At 37.6% G+C, this 19,993-nt stretch overlaps 4 protein-coding genes and 2 pseudogenes across 9 annotated transcripts; 2 read left to right on the plus strand and 4 right to left on the minus strand.

Moving 5' to 3' along the window:
- Window positions 1-179: 179 nt before the first annotated feature.
- LOC147549718 (uncharacterized protein At4g14100-like) lies at window positions 180-4,202 on the minus strand. Of its 3 annotated transcripts, XM_086667566.1 has the most exons (6): window positions 3,894-4,042; window positions 3,770-3,819; window positions 2,834-2,899; window positions 1,688-1,767; window positions 752-1,430; window positions 180-493 (listed from the first exon to the last, which is right to left on the minus strand). In XM_086667566.1, the coding sequence occupies exons 5-6, from the start codon at window positions 1,293-1,295 to the stop codon at window positions 309-311; spliced, it is 729 nt and encodes a 242-aa protein (XP_086523692.1). In that variant the 5' UTR covers window positions 1,296-1,430; window positions 1,688-1,767; window positions 2,834-2,899; window positions 3,770-3,819; window positions 3,894-4,042; the 3' UTR covers window positions 180-308. The 3 variants fall into 3 exon arrangements, with proteins under 3 accessions (XP_086523692.1, XP_086523690.1, XP_086523691.1); XM_086667564.1 differs by having other exon boundaries at window positions 3,770-4,202; XM_086667565.1 differs by lacking the exon at window positions 1,688-1,767 and having other exon boundaries at window positions 3,770-4,202.
- Window positions 4,203-5,946: 1,744 nt separating this feature from the next.
- On the plus strand, window positions 5,947-6,723 carry LOC147549719 (uncharacterized protein At4g14100 pseudogene; annotated as a pseudogene).
- A 195-nt stretch (window positions 6,724-6,918) lies between these two features.
- LOC147549720 (succinate dehydrogenase assembly factor 2, mitochondrial-like) lies at window positions 6,919-11,720 on the minus strand. 2 transcript variants are annotated; one of them, XM_086669129.1, is made up of 6 exons: window positions 11,121-11,720; window positions 8,648-9,028; window positions 8,457-8,552; window positions 8,252-8,378; window positions 7,381-7,449; window positions 6,919-7,270 (listed from the first exon to the last, which is right to left on the minus strand). In XM_086669129.1, exons 2-6 carry the CDS (start codon window positions 8,806-8,808, stop codon window positions 7,124-7,126), a joined length of 600 nt encoding a protein of 199 aa, XP_086525255.1. In that variant the 5' UTR covers window positions 8,809-9,028; window positions 11,121-11,720; the 3' UTR covers window positions 6,919-7,123. The 2 variants fall into 2 exon arrangements, with proteins under 2 accessions (XP_086525255.1, XP_086525254.1); XM_086669128.1 differs by lacking the exon at window positions 11,121-11,720 and having other exon boundaries at window positions 8,648-9,077.
- Window positions 11,721-12,690: 970 nt separating this feature from the next.
- On the minus strand, window positions 12,691-13,760 carry LOC147549721 (uncharacterized protein At4g14100 pseudogene; annotated as a pseudogene). The gene is made up of 2 exons (XR_015237419.1): window positions 13,168-13,760; window positions 12,691-12,893 (listed from the first exon to the last, which is right to left on the minus strand). The product of XR_015237419.1 is annotated as an uncharacterized protein At4g14100 pseudogene (transcript).
- Window positions 13,761-14,449: 689 nt separating this feature from the next.
- Window positions 14,450-16,216, plus strand: LOC147549722 (uncharacterized protein At4g14100-like). The gene is made up of 2 exons (XM_086669124.1): window positions 14,450-15,814; window positions 15,905-16,216. Exons 1-2 carry the CDS (start codon window positions 15,328-15,330, stop codon window positions 16,066-16,068), a joined length of 651 nt encoding a protein of 216 aa, XP_086525250.1. The 5' UTR covers window positions 14,450-15,327; the 3' UTR covers window positions 16,069-16,216.
- A 94-nt stretch (window positions 16,217-16,310) lies between these two features.
- On the minus strand, window positions 16,311-19,805 carry LOC147549723 (succinate dehydrogenase assembly factor 2, mitochondrial-like). 2 transcript variants are annotated; one of them, XM_086669127.1, is made up of 7 exons: window positions 19,692-19,718; window positions 19,509-19,558; window positions 18,029-18,342; window positions 17,837-17,932; window positions 17,632-17,758; window positions 16,771-16,839; window positions 16,311-16,660 (listed from the first exon to the last, which is right to left on the minus strand). In XM_086669127.1, the coding sequence occupies exons 3-7, from the start codon at window positions 18,142-18,144 to the stop codon at window positions 16,514-16,516; spliced, it is 555 nt and encodes a 184-aa protein (XP_086525253.1). In that variant the 5' UTR covers window positions 18,145-18,342; window positions 19,509-19,558; window positions 19,692-19,718; the 3' UTR covers window positions 16,311-16,513. The 2 variants fall into 2 exon arrangements, with proteins under 2 accessions (XP_086525253.1, XP_086525252.1); XM_086669126.1 differs by lacking the exon at window positions 18,029-18,342 and having other exon boundaries at window positions 19,692-19,805.
- Between the last annotated feature and the right edge of the window lie 188 nt (window positions 19,806-19,993).

Below are 19,993 nucleotides of genomic sequence, written 5' to 3' on the forward strand. Positions count from 1 at the left end.
ATTAGAAACATAACTGGGGCTAATCAGATCTTTATGAATTTATAAAAAAATTTAATTGGGTGACCGCTGTCTGTTTAACGTGCACAACATAGCTCGACTTTTTTTTGTTTTGATGAAACAACATAGCTCGACTTGATCGAGTAATTTTTAAATCATGAAGTAATGTCAAGAAAGAAAGATTTTTATTGGTCAGAAAGAAACAACTCCTTTATTCAAGAGAGATTAGTAACAAACAAGAAGCTAAACCTCATTGACTGCTAGTATTAAATAACATCCATCTCAATCAATTCAGACATAAGTCAGGAGTTTCATTTCTCACTAATTTTACCACTACTACCTCTCAAAATTCCTTCTTCTATTAAACTCTCCTCTGAAACAAGTATTGAGTCATCTTCTTCTTTCTCTATATTCTGGAAGCAGTATGAGGGGGCTTGCCATTTTATATCTTCCAACACTGCTCCCACTTCAAATGTCATTACATGAGCTGTCCTTCCTGCAACAATCACATTTACATATTATTTTGTTTAAATTCAGACTTACGGTTTTCTTTCCTTCTAACAACAATTTTGAGGCTTACATATTTGGGTAGTGTTTTTTTTTTCGTCATTCTCCGAATCTAACTTGTCTAACTCTGAATCGTATGACTCAAATGAACAAAAAAATCGACCCAAATTAGGATTCAGAGGCATCACTAGACAGATAAAAACGAAAGTTCTGAAATATGACTCGAGTCAATTCACACTTAAATTACCTGTGTAGAAAACCCATTGAACAGGTCTTTTGGTGATAACATGCTCATAGTACCAAATGAAATCCACTTTCTCCCAGACATTGCAGAGAAACCCATCTACTGATTGTTGTCCCAGATAGTTTGCACCGTCGAGCCAGTTAGGTCGAAGAATACCCACTTCCAGCTGAGCCGAGCTGCATTTCTTGGTGGAAGAAGAAGAAGAGGCATCCTTTTCTAGAGTATAGAAGAAAGAGGTACCATTGTTCCACTCAAGGTCATGGAGAATTTCACCAAGTTGTTTTTGGATTATGTTGAAGTTCCTTCCGTTGGGCCAATCGTACCATAGATCGATTATTTGGAGGGATCCGGTGAAATTCATAACTAGGATGGAGTGGAATTGTTCAGGCCATGGTGTTGGTTGTGGGGTAATTGAGTCTGATATAGTAGGTCTGATTATGGAGGAAGTTGGGAAGGAGGAGATTGGGAGAGAAAATATGGTGAAGAGGAACAAGAACAAGATAAGTAGTGATGTGGAGTACCAAGAAGAAGAAGAAGAAGAAGCCATTGATTTGATGATGGTAGGTAGGAATGTGACGCCCCGTGTCCCAAAATAGACACGACCACGCCCCGGCAACTCACAGACGAGACAAAAATCCGACAGAGTCTCCTCTGTAAATCGAACCGGCCGCACCTGTAAAACCTGTCATGCAAACCATACATTCGCATAAACAAGAAAAAAAATAAACTAAAGCGGAAGCTAAACAAACTCAACTCAGTTTCGGGTCGAAACCCGAACCACAAAAAGAACTATAAAAGCCTCTTACACAACGATACAACCTATAAACAACTCTAAGTGTTATATATATACATTTTAGAGTTTGGTTTCTGCAATAAATACATAACTTGAAAATAATGAAAAAACCATATAAGCAAAAACCAAAGAAAACGACGCAACACCTTTAGCCTCGTTAGACAAGATCACTGGCTGGAATACAACTCCGCCTCGAGGCTACAACCAAGCACCTGCACACTAACAACTGGTAGGGGGTCAGAATACTCACCGACACGAGTTATTCTGGTAGAAGACCAATCCAAAACCCATCACGTTTTCAAAAGTTCATTTAATAAGTTGTAAACATCATGACAAATCGAGTTATCAAACCAGTTATCATATATACTATATACAAAACCATTTTCCTTAATCTAGCAAGCAATAGCAGTGATTAGCTGCCCACCCATGGTGCGCTCCCAATAAGAGGAGAGTACCTCAGGAGAACCTAGAGTGCGTTAGATAGTACCAGCCCATTTATGGCACTAGCTAATGCACTACGTCTCCTCGAGAAAGAGACTTACCCCTAGCCGGTAAGCCCCTCTCCCACTAAGGGACTCCGCAATCATTGAAGAGTTTACCTCATGATACATATATACCTTAAGTATCTAAATACGTCTTAGATCACCGAGTTCGAGTAATAGAGCCGTCCCCCAATACCCATGGTAGGACCTGAACCTTACTCTCTTCGGTACCCTGTCATGAATCTAATGCAATCTTTCAAAATCCATTTACTTTCGTATATCAAAACCATATTACGTTCGATTCATTATCTTATCAAACACGGAAGTGGAACAACCAATAGCCACATCACACACAAAGCAGAGGGATCCCAATCAATGTCGCCTCCCCAACGAGCGGTCAGGGTGTACGGCCCTGAGCCTCGAGCTAGAGGCACGAGCACCAATGGCCAGCAAGTGAAGCACTCTACTCCCACAGGTCTCATGACTAGTGTCGTCCACCTCACCGGTCTCACACGGGTCACACCCGTGTCCACATGTCATCCTACCCTCAATGGCTACGTGCCCGTAGGTTGACATAATCCGCAGTCGGGTACATACAAGAAAATCCCAAGTAGTTCGCAATCATCGTAAAAACAGTTCGAAAGCATTTCTCGTATCACAACAAAACCATTCCAACATATTTCAGTTCATAACTAAAATTGAGTTTCATGCTACCTAAATTCTAGTTATAATGGTGCATATATAACTATACGACTTAGCACATTTCATTATCTATAAAACCATGCTGGATAAAGGATTCAGAACCCCTACCTCAGTCCTTGCTCACCAAAGACCTCCCGCCTACCAGACGACCTTATTCCTCCTCATTCGCATACTCTGGGATAAGGAAGAATAACCAAAAACACCGAATAGAAACATTAGGTTCTAAACAAAGAACCTTGCACGACAAAAACGATAAATAAAACAAAACAATGAAAACTCATAACATAAAAACAAAACGATAACTTTGGAAGACTTCGACTTAACCGAATTTCGATCGATCTTCTATCTTTCATACCATGCCCACTTAGGCTCCACCAATCAGTGTTTGAACTTACTTATGTCCCTAACATTTAGTTATTAAATGTATTCCTCCAAATCCAAGTGAGTCACCTTTGAAGTTTGCAAAAATACGAACAACAAAGCAGAATTTTTCCTAACTGCGCACTGTTCGGTAAAACAGTCATAACTCTCTCGTCCGAGATCGAAACGACTTGTACCATACCTTTCTGGAATCGTCACAAGACGAGCTACAATATTGATGAAGACTCAAACATCTGTTGGAACCTCTATGACTATCTAATACAGTAAAAACAGTAGGCAGTTTTCAGATTTGCTGAATAACGCGTTGTTTAGTAAAACAGTCGTAACTCTCTCTTCCGACATCGAATCGAGTTGTACCATACCATTCTGGAAAGCTAAGATCCTAAGCTACGACTCTCGTGTTTCGGGAAAACACATCCGAGTACTGTACAAGGCCAGATTATCTGACAACAGTAGACTGAATTTCAGTCACCCGAATCATTGTTCGATCGATAAATTATATTAACTAATCTCTCTATAGTTGCTTATATACCAAAATTACTTAATTCCCATCAACATAAACCCTAGGATTTCATGAACTACAAAAATCCCCAAATTTCACAATCATAAACCCTAGAATTTAGAACAAGTTAATTAAATCATGAAAATTGTTGAATTTCTTACCTTGATTTAGATGTTTGGCTTCTCCTATAATGAAACCCATTCCAATTCCTCTAAATTCGAAAGCAAAGACTCCATTAAACCATTTACAAAATTCGTTCTAGAGAGAGAAACCAAAATCTCTTACCACAAATTAACAAACCCTAGGTTGAATCATTCCTTCATGCTCGAATTAGACCAAAAACAAGATTTCCCCTTGAAACCACTCGAAACTCTCTCTCCAATCGATCTTTTGTTGAAATAAACCCTAACCCTTGTTCTGTCGAGCAAACCAGAGATAGAAAATCTGATTTTCTTTCTTCTTATCCATTCTCACGAAATTCTTATTTAGTCCCTAGTTTTGGCATGATTGCAAAATACCCCCTATTTTGCACTCTTTGCTGATTTAGCCCCTCCTTTGATTTGACCCAAATGTCAAATAGTCCCTCAACTAACCTTAAAAACACGGGATGTTACAAGGAAAGTCAGAATATCGCTTGGGATGAGACTCTGAGTTGCTTCATTTTAAAATGGAGGAAGATCTTTGTTCCTCATTGGCCCGTCACAAGTTGAGATAATACTATTAAACAAGTACTAGTAGTAGATAAAGGGGAGCGACTAAAGGCACCTACCGATCGATGTGGGTGCCTATTACCCTCGGATACGACTGTCTTCTTCTTCTTCTTCTTCTTCTTCTTGTTCTTTTTCGTATCATCATCATGCCAGGAAACCACCAAGGAACTACCATAGAACATTGATGAAGATTTGGAATCGAAAGCCCCAAACCAAGTAATTTCAATTTGTCAAAAAGCTTAAGCGTTAGAATTTGTCAAACCTATTCAACAATAAATTCAGGGTAATTGTCTTGAAGCAATAGGGCAAGATAGCAATTCGAAGTTCTCCCTTGATAATACATGCGGACTGCTTTCAAACTCGAACCAGTTTGAAAGCCAAAGAAAGGGCTCGGACTAATCCGAGTCCAAGCCTTTGGTTTGGGTTTCGGATGTGTCGATTTGTGTCCTTTATACCGGGTGCCAATAAATGTCTGGGGTCAAAGGAGATTGAGCTTAGTCAATCTCTTATTTTAACAAGTTAAAGTTCGTCTCCCACCACTATTGTATTTTTTACAAGATTTCTAGCTTATGGAGAAAATTAATTTAAGTATGCTTAAAGCACATATAATAGATAACCCCATTCGTCAACGGTTGGTGGCTCAAGTGGTTACAAGGAGTTGACGTTCGAATCTCAGAGAAGGTGGAATCTTTGGTTATTTAAATTGGGATTATTAGGGTATAAATAATGTAGTTGGACTTTAGGTCATTGTCTAGTTGGGCTATAGGCTCGGTTCTGTCAGAGTTTGAGTAGGCGGTTATCGAGCTTGTCATGTCAGATTATCCAACACGCCTTTTAGCATCTCTAGTTGCTAAGAATTATGTTACGATTTTATCCCATGAATCAACAAGTACTTTTCTCCGTTCGTACGAACGCTGATGATTGGGTGGTACCTTGGATTAATATGAGCAGTTTTACAATTCAAAAACGACGGAAAGCGTGAAATTCCTAATCAAGAACTTCCAGTGTTGGCATACCAAAATGATTTCAAGGAATCTTTCCAATGAAAGTCTACCTAATACCTCATCCATTACATTCCAACCAAGATCTCATCTACTTCATCATCCTCATTCCTCACTCATAATGTTTATCATTCCTCATTGTCCTCACTCCTCACCAGTCACCACTACATCCTAGCCTAGCAGCTTCAGATGATGATAAAGAAGCCCGTATGAATGTCAGATGATATAGGAGAAGGAAGAGAAAATGGTTATATATACAATACTAAAAGCACCTTAACCAAGAAGGAAGAGAAAATGATCAATTATGTAAATTAGTGAAAGTACTAAGGGCATTTGGGTCTGACCTTAGTTTTTTTTAACAAATTGTCGCACGGTGGAATAATCGAATAATTTAACTAGGTTCTTCGAAACCGTTAAGTGGAGGGGGTACATCCAATTACTAATCAAGAAAGGGCAACTTCAGATGACCATATCCCCGAGGGGTGGAATTAGGAGCCATTTTGGTATGGTATGTGTGGAGGAAGGACCATCATCTTGACTGAGTGGAGGAAAACTCTTCCTACCTGCTAGCTCTATCAATTACTAAGAAAACTATGCCTCTTTCAGTCAGAGGAAAGAAGAGAGAGAATGGCTAAGAAGATAATCCAATTAGCTGCTTTATCTCTCTTGATGCAACTGGCTCTGACAAAATCTCTAGCAATTCAACATACCACTACTAATAATAACAGTCCGGTGCCATCACCATGGCCTGAAAAGTTTCATGCTCTTCTCTACATGAACCTAACAGACGGTCGACTACAGATAACAAACTTATGGTATGACTGGTCTAAGGGGAGAAACGTAAATATCATCCAAAAGCAACTAGGCAAGCTTTTGTACGATGTGGAGTGGAACAATGGCACCTCTTTCTACTATACCCTTGGTGGTAATGGAGAGTGCGAGGTGATGTATTTTGAGGTAGGAATACCTCGCCCTGGTTGGCTCGATGGAGCGACTTATCTTGGCACTCGATACACAGATGGGTTCAACTGCAATATGTGGGAGAAGGTTGAATTTATTTGGTATTATGAAGAAGTCACCACCAAGATACCTGTCAGATGGGATTTCTATAATGGTATGTATACGACTTCTGGACTAAAACATTGTTAGTAAATAAAGTCGAACCTTGTAATAATATATACATGCCTTTATGAATAATATGCAGGAATATCTACCCGTGTGATCACTTACGAGGTCGGCAAAGAGCTTGAAGATGCCAAAGTCCAAGCCCCTGCTTACTGTTTCAACCCAAAGGAGCAAAAACGACTGTCAAATTTGTCAAACTCGTCGAGAGGAGATGATACAAAAAGGGAATGGATGTCTGGCTAGTTTAAAGCTTCTTCCTATTTGTATAGGTATCCTATGAATAGGTTACATGTTCAAATATACTCTGTCCCTCAAAAATCAAAATTAGGTGAAAATGCTTGCTTCCTCTCTATGAGCCAAATAACAAAGCAATAAATCTATTGGTAACTAATATACTTAGCTGACAGTATTAAGCAAAACCCACAATCCTAAACCACATAACAAAATCAAAGAATGTTAAAAATGCACATTTCATGGACACAAATATAGCATCTCCTGATGACCTTTTTATTTTGAAAACAAAGTTATTATCGTACAATATCCACGAACATCTTTGAAATAAAGTTTTACATAAATTGATAAACCCTGTTTATTATTTCATCATATTTACTAGATATAAATTAATTTTCGACCGAGCCTCCTACTACAAAGGTAAGGTAGTCCAAGTGATGCTACGTTCTTACTGGTTCCCAGATATGGGGCTATCCCTTGCTCTCTTCAAATCATCCCATCCTCTTACCCATGGCTGTCCTGGTGTAGCCCTTGTCTCTGGAGAAGCATGATTGTTGAGGTTGCCCATAACCTTTTCACGAAGAGCAGAAAACACCTGGAACCATCACAAAATTTGATTAAAAAAAACGTAGCTCAAATGCAAGAACGGTGCTTAAACCATTTAGGCGTGATTGGGCATCTATCTTACCTTCTATAATACATCACCTGATTATCGTTAACAGTCTCAGGTGGTTGTTCCTGACCAGTAAGCCACTTCCACAGGTCTGGATTTTCCTGAAGAATGATGTAGTCAACTAATAAGTACTATGTGAAGTACAAAATCGGAAAAAAAAAATTCTTATGAAACAACAGAATACACACAAAAGTTAAAGAGAAATTGAGTGGCTTTAGCAGTATATCACCATCAATTTCAATCTTTAACAATTTCACATTATCCCAACCAGCACAGTGCCATATTTTCGCTTCTGATTCTCTTCGTCATCAGTAACCATATATCACCGTCAATTTCAATCTTCAACAATTTCACATTATCCCAACCAGCACAGTGCCATCTTTTGGCTTCTGATTCTCTTCGTCATCACTAACCATATAAATCATGGGATTCAACTTGAATCCCACAATATGGTGATTTTCATAAGTTTCAGATTTGAAAATTCTACGAGTTTTCCTCAAAGGCAACCCAGTAACCGATTCATTGATTCAGATCAATTTCCTTGCAACTCGATTTAAATTGTATGATTCAGGTCATGAATCATATGGTTTTAACATCAATGAATGCAAAGAATAAGGAGGATATAAAGGTTCGCCATATAATTTAGTTGTCTCTCGAGAAATAGAGTTGTTATCATGTTTCGTATCTAAATATTGGCGTCAAAACGATAAGGGCGAAAGAAGACAAAGTAGTAAGTCTATTCATTCTAAACGTTTGGCCTGCCCGCCAAGTTTGTAATATGGCATGACATAAGTAAATACCTTCATGAGCATATGACATTCGTAAACCTAAACGCGAAAATTGCATCAAACCGAAACACGAAAAATCAAATCAAATCAGGAATTAATGAATGTATGTATATACCAGGTCAAGGACATGAACAAGTGCTTTGATTCCAGATTCGTCCATGGAAGAGATATGATCCTCTACCCATTTCCCCAAAACTAAGTCCAATTCAAGAAACACTCTTTGTTTGCTTCGATACAGCAATCTAACAAAAATAAAAGAACAAACTTTATGCAACAATTGGAAAGACCTAATGAGTCAAAAAACGAAGGAAATAGTTTACCTATTGAAAATACGCCTTTTGCTTTCTTCATTTGAGAGATCAATTTCGAAAGAATTGACATTGGAACAAAAGCGATACACCGATCCAAGATTAGACCTGTATAAATTCGAAATTAATAACAATAATAATAATCATGATGATGATGTATGAGAGAAGATAAATGCCCTAGATTTCTAGAGAGAGAAAGATACCTGAGAGAGGGTTGTGATGGAAGGGGGACGATTGAAACGGAAGAGGTAGAATTGGCGCGAGAGATGGTGTTTAGGGTTTGACGGAGGGTAAGCAGAGATCTTCTAATGGCAGACATTTTTGGAGGGGAAATGGAAGAAAACAAGGGTGTGTTTGGTTTCATTTTGCAACGAGGGTTAAAATACGTGGCAAATTCGTATCCAATGGGCTAAAATTGAAAAGTCCGTTGACATAAGAAATTGGGTGACCCGAACATCTCAATCACCAACCCGAGTTCTCAACTGCATGGGGCGATGGAGTAATGACTACTGTTGGACTGTTTAATCTACCAAGTTAGTGATTACATGATACTGATACATCATAAGATGTGATAAACACGATGACTGTCTAAGTTAAACTTAATGATCCAAATTCAATAACCATGAATTTCATCTTCTTTATCCAAATTCAATAACTATGAATTTCACCTTCTTTGAGAATCGATTCTGAAAAATGTCTAGGATTTTGTTAATAATATTAACTACTTGGACAACCAAGTGTTGACTCGTGATAAATTCATTGATCTTGATAGTTTTAGGTTCATGCCCAAGCAACTTTCCATCTGCCAAAGCAATTTTAGTGCAGGCTATGACGCTCCAGGTCTTAGCAATTATTAATATCGTCCCTGATTTTGTTATTCAAAAGCAACAGATCTGCAAATTCAGACAAAAAAGTTCTTGACACCATTTTCTTTTTTTTTTTTTAGAAATTCTTGGCCTCTTCCTACCTTCTTAATTTTGGAAAAAGAACTTGTAAACAAGCACAACAATTACCTTATGATTGGAGAATTACTACTCCTTTTTTCGTAATGGAAAATCCTAACCTTATTTTACTACCCACATAACATTTTAGCTTTATATATTCTCTCATTTCCAAGAAGAAGACATACAAAGTTAAAAGAACACAGATAAAAGGCGAAGTTGATGGTCGTACAAGAGGTTAAGAGAAGGAATGGGAGAAAAACTAAAGAACGTAAGTTGTAACACACAAACCACCAAGCTCGAAAATATTATTAACAACAAATAATGTTAATACATAGAAATCGAAAGAAGAGTATTTTTTTTTCTTCCACAACACTTGCTCCATACCATACATTTTATGGGGTAAAATGAAAAATAAAAAAAACTCAACAGCTGTTTCTTTTTACACTTACCAAAACAGCCATATCATTTCCTATTCTAAAGTTCAAGAAAAAAGAGAAACAAAGAAAAGGTAATGAATTCACAAGATCCCAGGACTTGAAAAAAAAAACACTGGATTCCCAAACAAACAAACAAACTATATGATCTTATTTCTTTGATTGTTTGTTTATCTTGAGGAGGTAGTAGTAAATAATTGGCTTCCAAGAGTAAAAATTGGGGTACCCTCCTCACCCATGATTATGGTCAAGCTCCTTTCTTTCTCCAGTATTCTATCTAGTTCCACTGCCACATGACTCATAGTTGGCCTTCTCTGACTAGATGTATCCACACATCGGGCGATAAGTTGTATGAATTCTTTCATTACTTCAGCCGTATAACTTTTCCCCAATTTATTATCGATGATCGCTGAGAGATTGCTCGACTCCTGATAATTATGAACCTTCACATTCCGAAAAAAGAAAAGACAGACAGGGTATTTTCAAAATCTTACGAGCTCTACAAAATTGTAACTCAATCGGAAGAACCCTTAGAAAAGCTTTAACTAGTTAACGTTTTCTAAGTTATAATTCGGGAACTGGTGAGATAGAGGCCAAGACCACTTGGGGGCAAGGAAGGCCGAAGATTGTAGCCACAAAAACGACTAAAAGTTGTGACAGTATGGATTTGCTCCGGACTGATCCAACTATATTACTTCTTATGGTAGTATCTAAATGTCTCTAACCTTACGATGAACATTCTCAATCCGGATGAGATTGTTGGATTAGGAAGGTAGTCTTGGTTGTGTATAATTAGTTTACAGTGGATTGCAAGAATTATGTAAGTTGAAAGGTTGACATTGGAGGAATAACATTAAGATCGATTCTCATCCAATTAAATACGTTGTATTAAGAAGATATAAGTACCCATTCGACGAGGCTTTGATCAGATTCTGACGAGGGCAAAGCTTCCCGCCCGCTTACCAACTCCAGCAAGAATACTCCGAAACTGTATACATCACTTCTCTCTGAGTATCTTCCAAACTCTCTCACCCTAAACAAATAAGCAACATATATTTAGATTCCAGTGATAATAGAAATGACAGGTAACCATGAAATGTTATTTTCTTCTGCATGTACTAATGATTTCATCATCAAAGTTGATGAAGTCGATAAGGTTAATCAGATTATATTCATGATAATGAAACTAAGAAGTATAAGGTTTATCAGAAACATGGTTTCGAACCTTAGACAGATAAATACTCTCTCATCAAGTATGAGGTTCGGAGTTTGCTTCACTAGATTACGTTCAGGTTTACACTGAAGGGGTTGTACTTGTCTTATTTTTACGTCGAAGAAGTGCTCCTCCTACTAATACCATTGTTTTCAATACCACTCCTCTCGCTCTACTCCATCCATTCGAATCATTACCTCCTGTTCCCATCTTCTCTCCTCTTCTTGCTTTTACTACTCTCCTACCAGTAAGAATTTGGCAAGGTTTAATAAGAAGATTCAATCAATCAAATTCCTTCCGAAAAAACAACATCATAATAATATATCACCACACCCCAGACATCGTTCTTTCTTTCCTCTACAAATTTCTTATCTTCCCCAGAAAAAAACTCAAACCTAGTAGTAGACTACACTGTGGCCGTTATATACAAGTTAGAGAGATATATTACAGAAGAAAGCTCAGACCACCATTAGAGGAGGAGGAGGAGGATTTGTGGGGTTTTGTTGAAGAGCGGAGGAGGAGCTGCTGGATGGTGGTCGAGGGGGGAAACGGGTGAGAATTGGGGGAGAGAAAGGGTGATTTTGATTTTCAAGTGGGTGGGCAAAAATCGAGTGGCTGTCTTCCTTCCCGTAAACCACAATAATTCTTTCCTCTTCGTAGTCGTATTCTCAATTGAGGCTAACATGCGCCAGTGTCTCGGATCGGAGGACCTTTCTCAAAAAAAGAGTGAGGGAAAATCGGATGTGGATGACCAAGGCAAACTTGATCATTTGTCTTCCCTCTCTTGATTGACCCGATGAAACCCTGACATTCAACTTCAAATTTCGGCTGGATTTGGCCCCGTAAGGGATTAATAGTTTCTTGTATAAGTATGGTGTTTCTCATAAGGGATTAAAAGTTTTTTCGTGATCCAATTTATAATCACGGAGGCTCTAAAGCACCAAAAGGGATGGTATTGTGTAATTTGCTTATTCCAATCAATTCTATAACAGTATGTTTGGTTTGATGTTTGAACTACGCAATATGATAAAGTAGTGTGGCGAATGAAGTATTTGCATTTGGTTCATTGTTTGTAGTCCAATTGAAAAGTACACTAAGTTCAGTTAAGGTTGATACTTAAAATATGCGTCTTTGCTATTACAACGTGCAATCAAATTGAAAGGCAACTTCTTCTCCATCAAACAATTAGTTATCTATTCCACCGCTTAACATAGTTGGTCGAACCATTGCTTTTGCCCCTAACATTGATATGGATAGCTAAACCTGGATGAACTTGGCTCATCAGAGTTCCCATAGACATGATTCAATTTAGAAACTGTTCCTTCGTTGTTGATATCAATACCCATGATTAGACTCTTGACGAGCAAACTTTTAGTTGGCTTCATGAGTTCTTTTAGTTGAAGGGGAGACTTGGACACAAAGTATATAAAGACATTTTCGGTCCTATAAAGTGAATAAGCAAATTAAACAGAGCTCGACTTGATCGAGTAATTTTTAAATCATGAACTAATGTCAAGAAAGAAAGATTTTTATTAGTCAGAAAGAAACAACTCCTTTATTCAAGAGAGATTAGTAACAAACAAGAAGCTAAACCTCACTGCCTGCTAGTATTAAATAACATTCATCTCAATCAATTCAGACATAAGTCAGGAGTTTCATTTCTCACTAATTTTACCACTACCACTACTACCTCTCAAAATTCCTTCTTCTATTAAACTCTTCTCCTCTGAAACAAGAATTGAGTCATCTTCTTCTTCTTCTTCTTTCTCTATATTCTGGAAGCAGTATGAGGGGGCTTGCCATTTTATATCTTCCAACACTGCTCCCACTTCAAATGTCATTACATGAGCTGTCCTTCCTGCAACAATCACATTTACATATTATAATGTTCAAATTCAGATATTGGGTTTTCTTTCATTCTAACAACAATTTTGAGGGTGAGATATTTTAGGTAGTGTTTGTTTTTTTTCGTCATTCTCGGAATTCTGACTTGTTTGAGTCTGAATAGTCTGACTCAAATGGATAAAAAATCAACCCAAATTAGGATTCAGAGGCATCACTAGATAGACAAAAACAAAAGTTCTGAAATATGACTCGAGTCAGTTTCACAATTAAGATTACAAGTAAATTACCTGTGTAGAAAACCCATTGAACAGGTCTTTTGGTGATAACATCCTCATAGTACCAAATGAAATCCACTTTCTCCCAGACATTGCAGAGAAACCCATCTACAGATTGTTGTCCCAGATAGTTTGCACCGTCGAGCCAGTTAGGTCGAAGAATACCCACTTCCAGCTGAACCGAGCTGCATTTCTTGGTGGAAGAAGAAGAAGAGGAGGTTTCATCTTCTAGTGTATAGAAGAAGGAGGTACCATTGTTCCACTCAAGGTCATGGAGAATTTCACCAAGTTGTTTTTGGATTATGTTTAAGTTCCTACCGTTGGGCCAAACGTACCATAGATCGATTATTTGGAGCGATCCGGTGAAGTTCATCACTAGGATGGAGTGGAATTGTTCAGGCCATGGTGTTGGTTGTGGGGTAATTGAGTCTGATATAGTAGGTCTGATTATGGAGGAAGTTGGGAAGGAGGAGATTAGGAGAGAAAATATGGTGAAGAGGAACAAGAACAAGATTAGTAGAGATGTGGAATACCAAGAAGAAGAAGAAGCCATTGATTTGATGATGGTAGGTAGGAAAGTCAGAATATCACTTGGGATGAGACTCTGAGTTGCTTCATTTTAAAATGGAGGAAGATCTTTGTTCCTCATTGGTCCGTCACAAGTTGAGATAATACTAAACAAGTACCCGTAGATAAAGGGGAGCGGCTAAAGGCACCTACCGATCGATGTGGGTGCCTATTACCCTCGGATACGACTGCCTTCTTCTTCTTCATGTCTTCTTCTTCTTGTTCTTTTTCATATCATCATCACGCCAGGAAACCACCAAGGAACTACCATAGAACATTGATGAAGATTTGGGATCGAAAGCCCCCAACCAAGTAATTTCAATTTGTCAAAAAGCTAAAAACGTTAGAATTTGTCAAACCTATTCAACAATAAATTCAGGGTAATTGTCTTCAAGCAATAGGGCAAGATAGCAATTCGAAGTTCTCCCTTGAAAATACCAGCGGACTGCTTTCAAACTCGAACCAGTCTGAAAGCCAAAGAAAGGGCTCGGACTGATCCGAGTCCAAGCCTTTGGTTTGGGTTTCGGATGTGTCGATTTGTGTCCTTTATACCGGGTGCCAATAAATGTCTGGGGTCAAAGGAGATTGAGCTTAGTCAATCTCTTATTTTAACAAGTTAAAGTTCGTCTCCCACCACTATTGTATTTTTTACAAGATTTCTAGCTTAAGGAGAAAAATAATTTAAGTATGCTTAAGGCAAATATAATAGATAAACCCATTCTGAATAGCTTCACAAATGCAACAAACTTATTATTTGTGTCATGTCAGATTATCCAACACGCCTTTTAGCATCTCTAGTTGCTAAGAATTATGTTACGATTTTATCCCATGAATCAACAAGTACTTTTCTCCGTTCGTACGGACGCTGATGATTGGGTGGTACCTTGGATTAATATGAGCAGTTTTACAATTCAAAACGACCGAAAGCGTGAAATTCCTAATCAAGAACTTCCAGTGTTGGCATACCAAAATGATTTCAAGGAATCTTTCCAATGAAAGTCTACCTAATACCTCATCCATTACATTCCAACCAAGATCTCATCTACTTCATCATCCTCATTCCTCACTCATAATGTTTATGACCAAGATCTGGTCTTGTTTATTATTCTCATTCCTCATTGTTCTCACTCCTCACCAGTCACCACTACATCCTAGCCTAGCAGCTTCAGATGATGATAGAGAAACCCGTATGAATGTTAGAAGATATAGGAGAAGGAAGAGAAAATGGTTATATGTACAATAATAAAAGCACCTTAACCAAGAAAGAAGAGAAAATGATCAATTATGTAAATTAGTGAAAGTACTAAGGGTATTTGGGTCTGACCTTTTTTTAAAAAAAAAATTGTGGCACGATGGAATAATCGAATAATTTAACTAGGTCTTCGAAACCGTTAAGTGGAGGGGGTACATCCAATTACTAATCAAGAAGGGGCAACTTCAGATGACCATATCGCCGAGGGGTGGAATTAGGAGCCATTTTGGTATGGTATGTGTGGAGGAAGGATCATCATCTTAACTGAGTGGAGGAAAACTCTTCCTACCTGCTAGCTCTATCAATTACTAAGAAAACTATGCCTCTTTCAGTCAGAGGAAAGAAGAGAGAGAATGGCTAAGAAGATAATCCAATTAGCTGCTTTATCTCTCTTGATGCAACTGGCTCTGACAAAATCTCTAGCAATTCAACATACCACTACTAATAATAACAGTCCGGTGCCATCACCATGGCCTGAAAAGTTTCATGCTCTTCTCTACATGAACCTAACAGACGGTCGACTACAGATAACGAACTTATGGTATGACTGGTCTAAGGGGAGAAACGTAAATATCATCCAAAAGCAACTAGGCAAGCTTTTGTACGATGTGGAGTGGAACAATGGCACCTCTTTCTACTATACCCTTGGTGGTAATGGCGAGTGCGAGGTGATGTATTTTGAGGTAGGAATACCTCGCCCTGGTTGGCTCGATGGAGCGACTTATCTTGGCACTCGATACACAGATGGGTTCAACTGTAATGTGTGGGAGAAGGTTGAATTTATTTGGTATTATGAAGAAGTCACCACCAAGATACCTGTCAGATGGGATTTCTATAATGGTATGTATACGACTTCTGGACTAAAACATTGGTAGTAGATAAAGTCGATCCTTGTAATAATATATACATGCCTTTATGAATAATATGCAGGAATATCTACCCGTGTGATCACTTACGAGGTCGGCAAAGAGCTTGAAGATGCCAAAGTCCAAGCCCCTGCTTACTGTTTCAACCCAAAGGAGCAAAAACGACTGTCAAATTTGTCAAACTCGTCGAGAGGAGATGATACAAAAAGGGAATGGATGTCTGGCTAGTTTAAAGCTTCTTCCTATTTGTATAGGTATCCTATGAATAGGTTATATGTTCAAATATACTCTGTCCCTCAAAAATCAAAATTAGGTGAAAATGCTTGCTTCCTCTCTATGAGCCAAATAACAAAGCAATAAATCTATTGGTAACTAATATACTTAGCTCACAGTATTTAAGCTATTCAACAAAACCCACAATCCTAAACCACGTAACAAAATCAAAGAATGTTAAAAATGCATATTTCATGGACACAAATATAGTATCTCCTGATGACCTTTTTATTTTGAAAACAAAGTTATTATCGTACAAAATCAACGAACATCTTTTAAATAAAGTTTTACATAAATTGATAAACCCGGTTTATTATTTCATCATTTTTACTAGATATAAATTAATTTTCGACCGAGCCTCCTACTACAAAGGTAAGGTAGTCCAAGTGATGCTACCTTCTTACTGGTTCCCAGAGATGGGGCTGTCCCTTGCTCTCTTCAAATCATCCCATCCTCTTACCCATGGCTGTCCTGGTGTAGCCCTTGTCTCTGGAGAAGCATGATTGTTGAGGTTGCCCATAACCTTTTCACGAAGAGCAGAAAACACCTGGAACCATCACAAAATTTGATTAAAAAAAACGTAGCTCAAATGCAAGAACGGTGCTTAAACCATTTAGGTGTGATTGGGCATCTATCTTATCTTCTATAATACATCACCTGATTATCGTTAACAGTCTCAGGTGGTTGTTCCTGGCCAGTAAGCCACTTCCACAGGTCTGGATTTTCCTGCAGAATGATGTAGTCAACTAATAAGTACTATGTGAAGTACAAAATCAGAAAAAAGAAATTCTTATGAAACAACAGAATATACACAAAAGTTAAAGAGAAATTGAGTGGCTTTAGCAGTATATCACCATCAATTTCAATCTTTAACAATTTCACATTATCCCAACCAGCACAGTGCCATATTTTCGCTTCTGATTTTCTTCGTCATCAGTAACCATATATCACCGTCAATTTCAATCTTTAACAATTTCACATAATCCCAACCAGCACAGTGCCAACTTTTCGCTTCTGATTCTCTTCGTCATCGGTAACCATATAAATCATGGGATTCAACTTGAATCCCAAAATATGGCGATTTTCATAAGTTTCAGATTTGAATATTCTACTAGTTTTCCTCAAAGGCAACCCAGTAACCGATTCATTGATTCAGACCAATTTCCTTGCAACTCGATTTAAATTCTATGATTCAGGTCATGAATCATATGGTTTTAACATCAATGAATGCAAAGAATAAGGAGAATATAAAGGTTCGCCATATAATTTAGTTGTCTCTCAAGAAATAGAGTTGTTATCATGTTTCGTATCTAAATACTGGCGTCAAAACGATAAAGGCCAAAGATGACAAAGTAGTAAGTCTATTCATTCTAAAAATTAGCCAAGTTTGTAATATGGCATGACATAAGTAAATACCTTGACGAGCATATCACATTCGTAAACCTAAACGCGAAAATTGCATCAAACCGAAACACGTAAACCAAATCAAATTATGGATTAATGAATGTATGTATATACCAGGTCAAGGACATGAACAAGTGCTTTGATTCCAGATTCGTCCATGGAAGAGATATGATCCTCTACCCATTTCCCCAAAACTAAGTCCAATTCAAGAAACCCTCTTTGTTTGCTTCGATACAGCAATCTAACAAAAATAAAAGAACAAACTTTATGCAACAATTAAGAAGAACTAATGAGTCAAAAAACGAAGGAAATAGTTTACCTATTGAAAATACGCCTTTTGCTTTCTTCATTTGAGAGATCAATTTCGAAAGAATTGACATTGGAACAAAAGCGATACACCGATCCAAGATTAGACCTGTATAAATTCGAAATTAATAACAATAATAATAATAATGATGATGATGTTAGGAGAGAAGATAAATGCCCTAGATTTCTAGAGAGAGAAAGATACCTGAGAGAGGGTTGTGATGGAAGGGGGACGATTGAAACGGAAGAGGTAGAATTGGCGCGAGAGATGGTGTTTAGGGTTTGACGGAGGGTAAGCAGAGATCTTCTAATGGCAGACATTTTTGGAGGGGAAATGGAAGAAAGCAAGGGTGTGTTTGGTTTTATTTTGTAACGAAGGTTAAAATACGTGACAAATTCATATCCAATGGGCTAAAATTGAAAAGTCGGTTGGCATAAGAAATTGGGTGACCCGAACATCTCAATCACCAACCCGAGTTCTCAACTGCATGGGGCGATGGAGTAATGACTACTGTTGGACTGTTTAATCTACCAAGTTAGTGATTACATGACACTGATACATCATAAGATGTGATAAACACGATGACTGTCTAAGTTAAACTTAATGATCCAAATTCAATAACCATGAATTTCACCTTCTTTATCCAAATTCAATAACTATAAATTCCACCTTCTTTGAGAATCGATTATGAAAAATGTCTAGGATTTTGTTAACAATATTAACTACTTGGACAATCAAGTGTTGACCTCGTGATAAATTCATTCATCTTGGTTGTTTTAGGTTCATGCCCAAGCAACTTTCCATCTGCCAAAGCAATTTTAGTGCAGGCTATGACGCTCCAGGTCTTAGCAATTATTAATATCGTCTCTGATTTTGTTATTCAAAAGCAACAGATCCGCAAATTCAAACAAAAAAGTTCTTGACACCATTTTCTTTTTTTTTTAGACATTCTTGACACTTTAATTGAACATGAACTTATAGGTGCTCTTGGCCTCTTCCTACCTTCTTAATTTTAGAAAAAGAACTTGTAAACGAGCACAACAATTACCTTATGATTGGAGAATTACTACTCGTTTTTTCATAATGGAAAATCCTAACCTTATTTTACTACCCACATAACATTTTAGCTTTATATATTCTCTCATTTCCAAGAAGAAGACATACAAAGTTAAAAGAACACAGATAAAAGGCGAAGTTGATGGTCGTACAAGATGTTAGCAGAAGGAATGGGGAAAAAAAACTAAAGAACGTAAGTTGTAACACACAAAGCACCAAGCTCGAAAATATTATTAACAACAAATAATGTTAATACATAGAAATCGAAGAGTAATTGAGTACGGAAAAATATAGAAAACAACTTGGTCGCTGGCTCGGGTGGGTTAGTAGCCAACCCACCCAACTGAAGGAGTTGAGGCCTATTCGTGTGTTAAATTTGGTAGTTAAAACAAAACAACAAGTTTTGAGAATCTCACTACTGTCAAAATGAACAAAGCAAAACTTCATTGTATCCAATCAAAGTGAATGTGGACTTAATAAAACTAGGTTTAGTAGCCTGAGTACTAAATTGAGTAGGGGAGTTGTTAAATTACTTCAAATCAAACTAATAAAATGTGTCAGTTTTTTTTACTAAGGTTTGATGATCAAAACTAATAGCACACAATAAGATTGATGAAAGAATGAATACCTTAAATTGAAAAAATTATCAGGATCTCTGGAAGCTTGGTCTTGTGAAAACTGAAAAAGAGGGAAGAAGTGGAAAATGAGTGAGAATTGGTGGGGTTTTGTTTGTGACATATATATATATATGGGATGGGGGGAAGGAGGAGGAGGAGGAGGGGGGTTTTGCCTTTTAGGTTTAGTATAGTACCTTGTCGCCAGTGAGAGAATCGGAAACAAAACGAGCGTGACCCCAACGAGTTGTAGATTTAGTGAGACGTTTAAGAAGAAGTGCTCCCCTTACTAATACCATTGTTTTCAATATCACTCCAACAAGTGGGCTTTTGGAGATTTATATTATGTAATTACTACCCAAAATCGCAATTTAGATGATTTTGAAAGCCCCTTAAGTCAAGACAATGATTGCAGTTATGCTTATGCAACAAATAGGGTTAGTGCCCGAAATCATACTTTCAAAGTAAATAAATAAAAATCCTTAATCTCATGCCATTA

This window comes from Eschscholzia californica, unplaced genomic scaffold (assembly GCF_041429995.1).
Source record: "Eschscholzia californica isolate CP2 unplaced genomic scaffold, dmEscCali1.0.p SCAF_3, whole genome shotgun sequence".
Taxonomy (NCBI): Eukaryota; Viridiplantae; Streptophyta; class Magnoliopsida; order Ranunculales; family Papaveraceae; genus Eschscholzia; species Eschscholzia californica.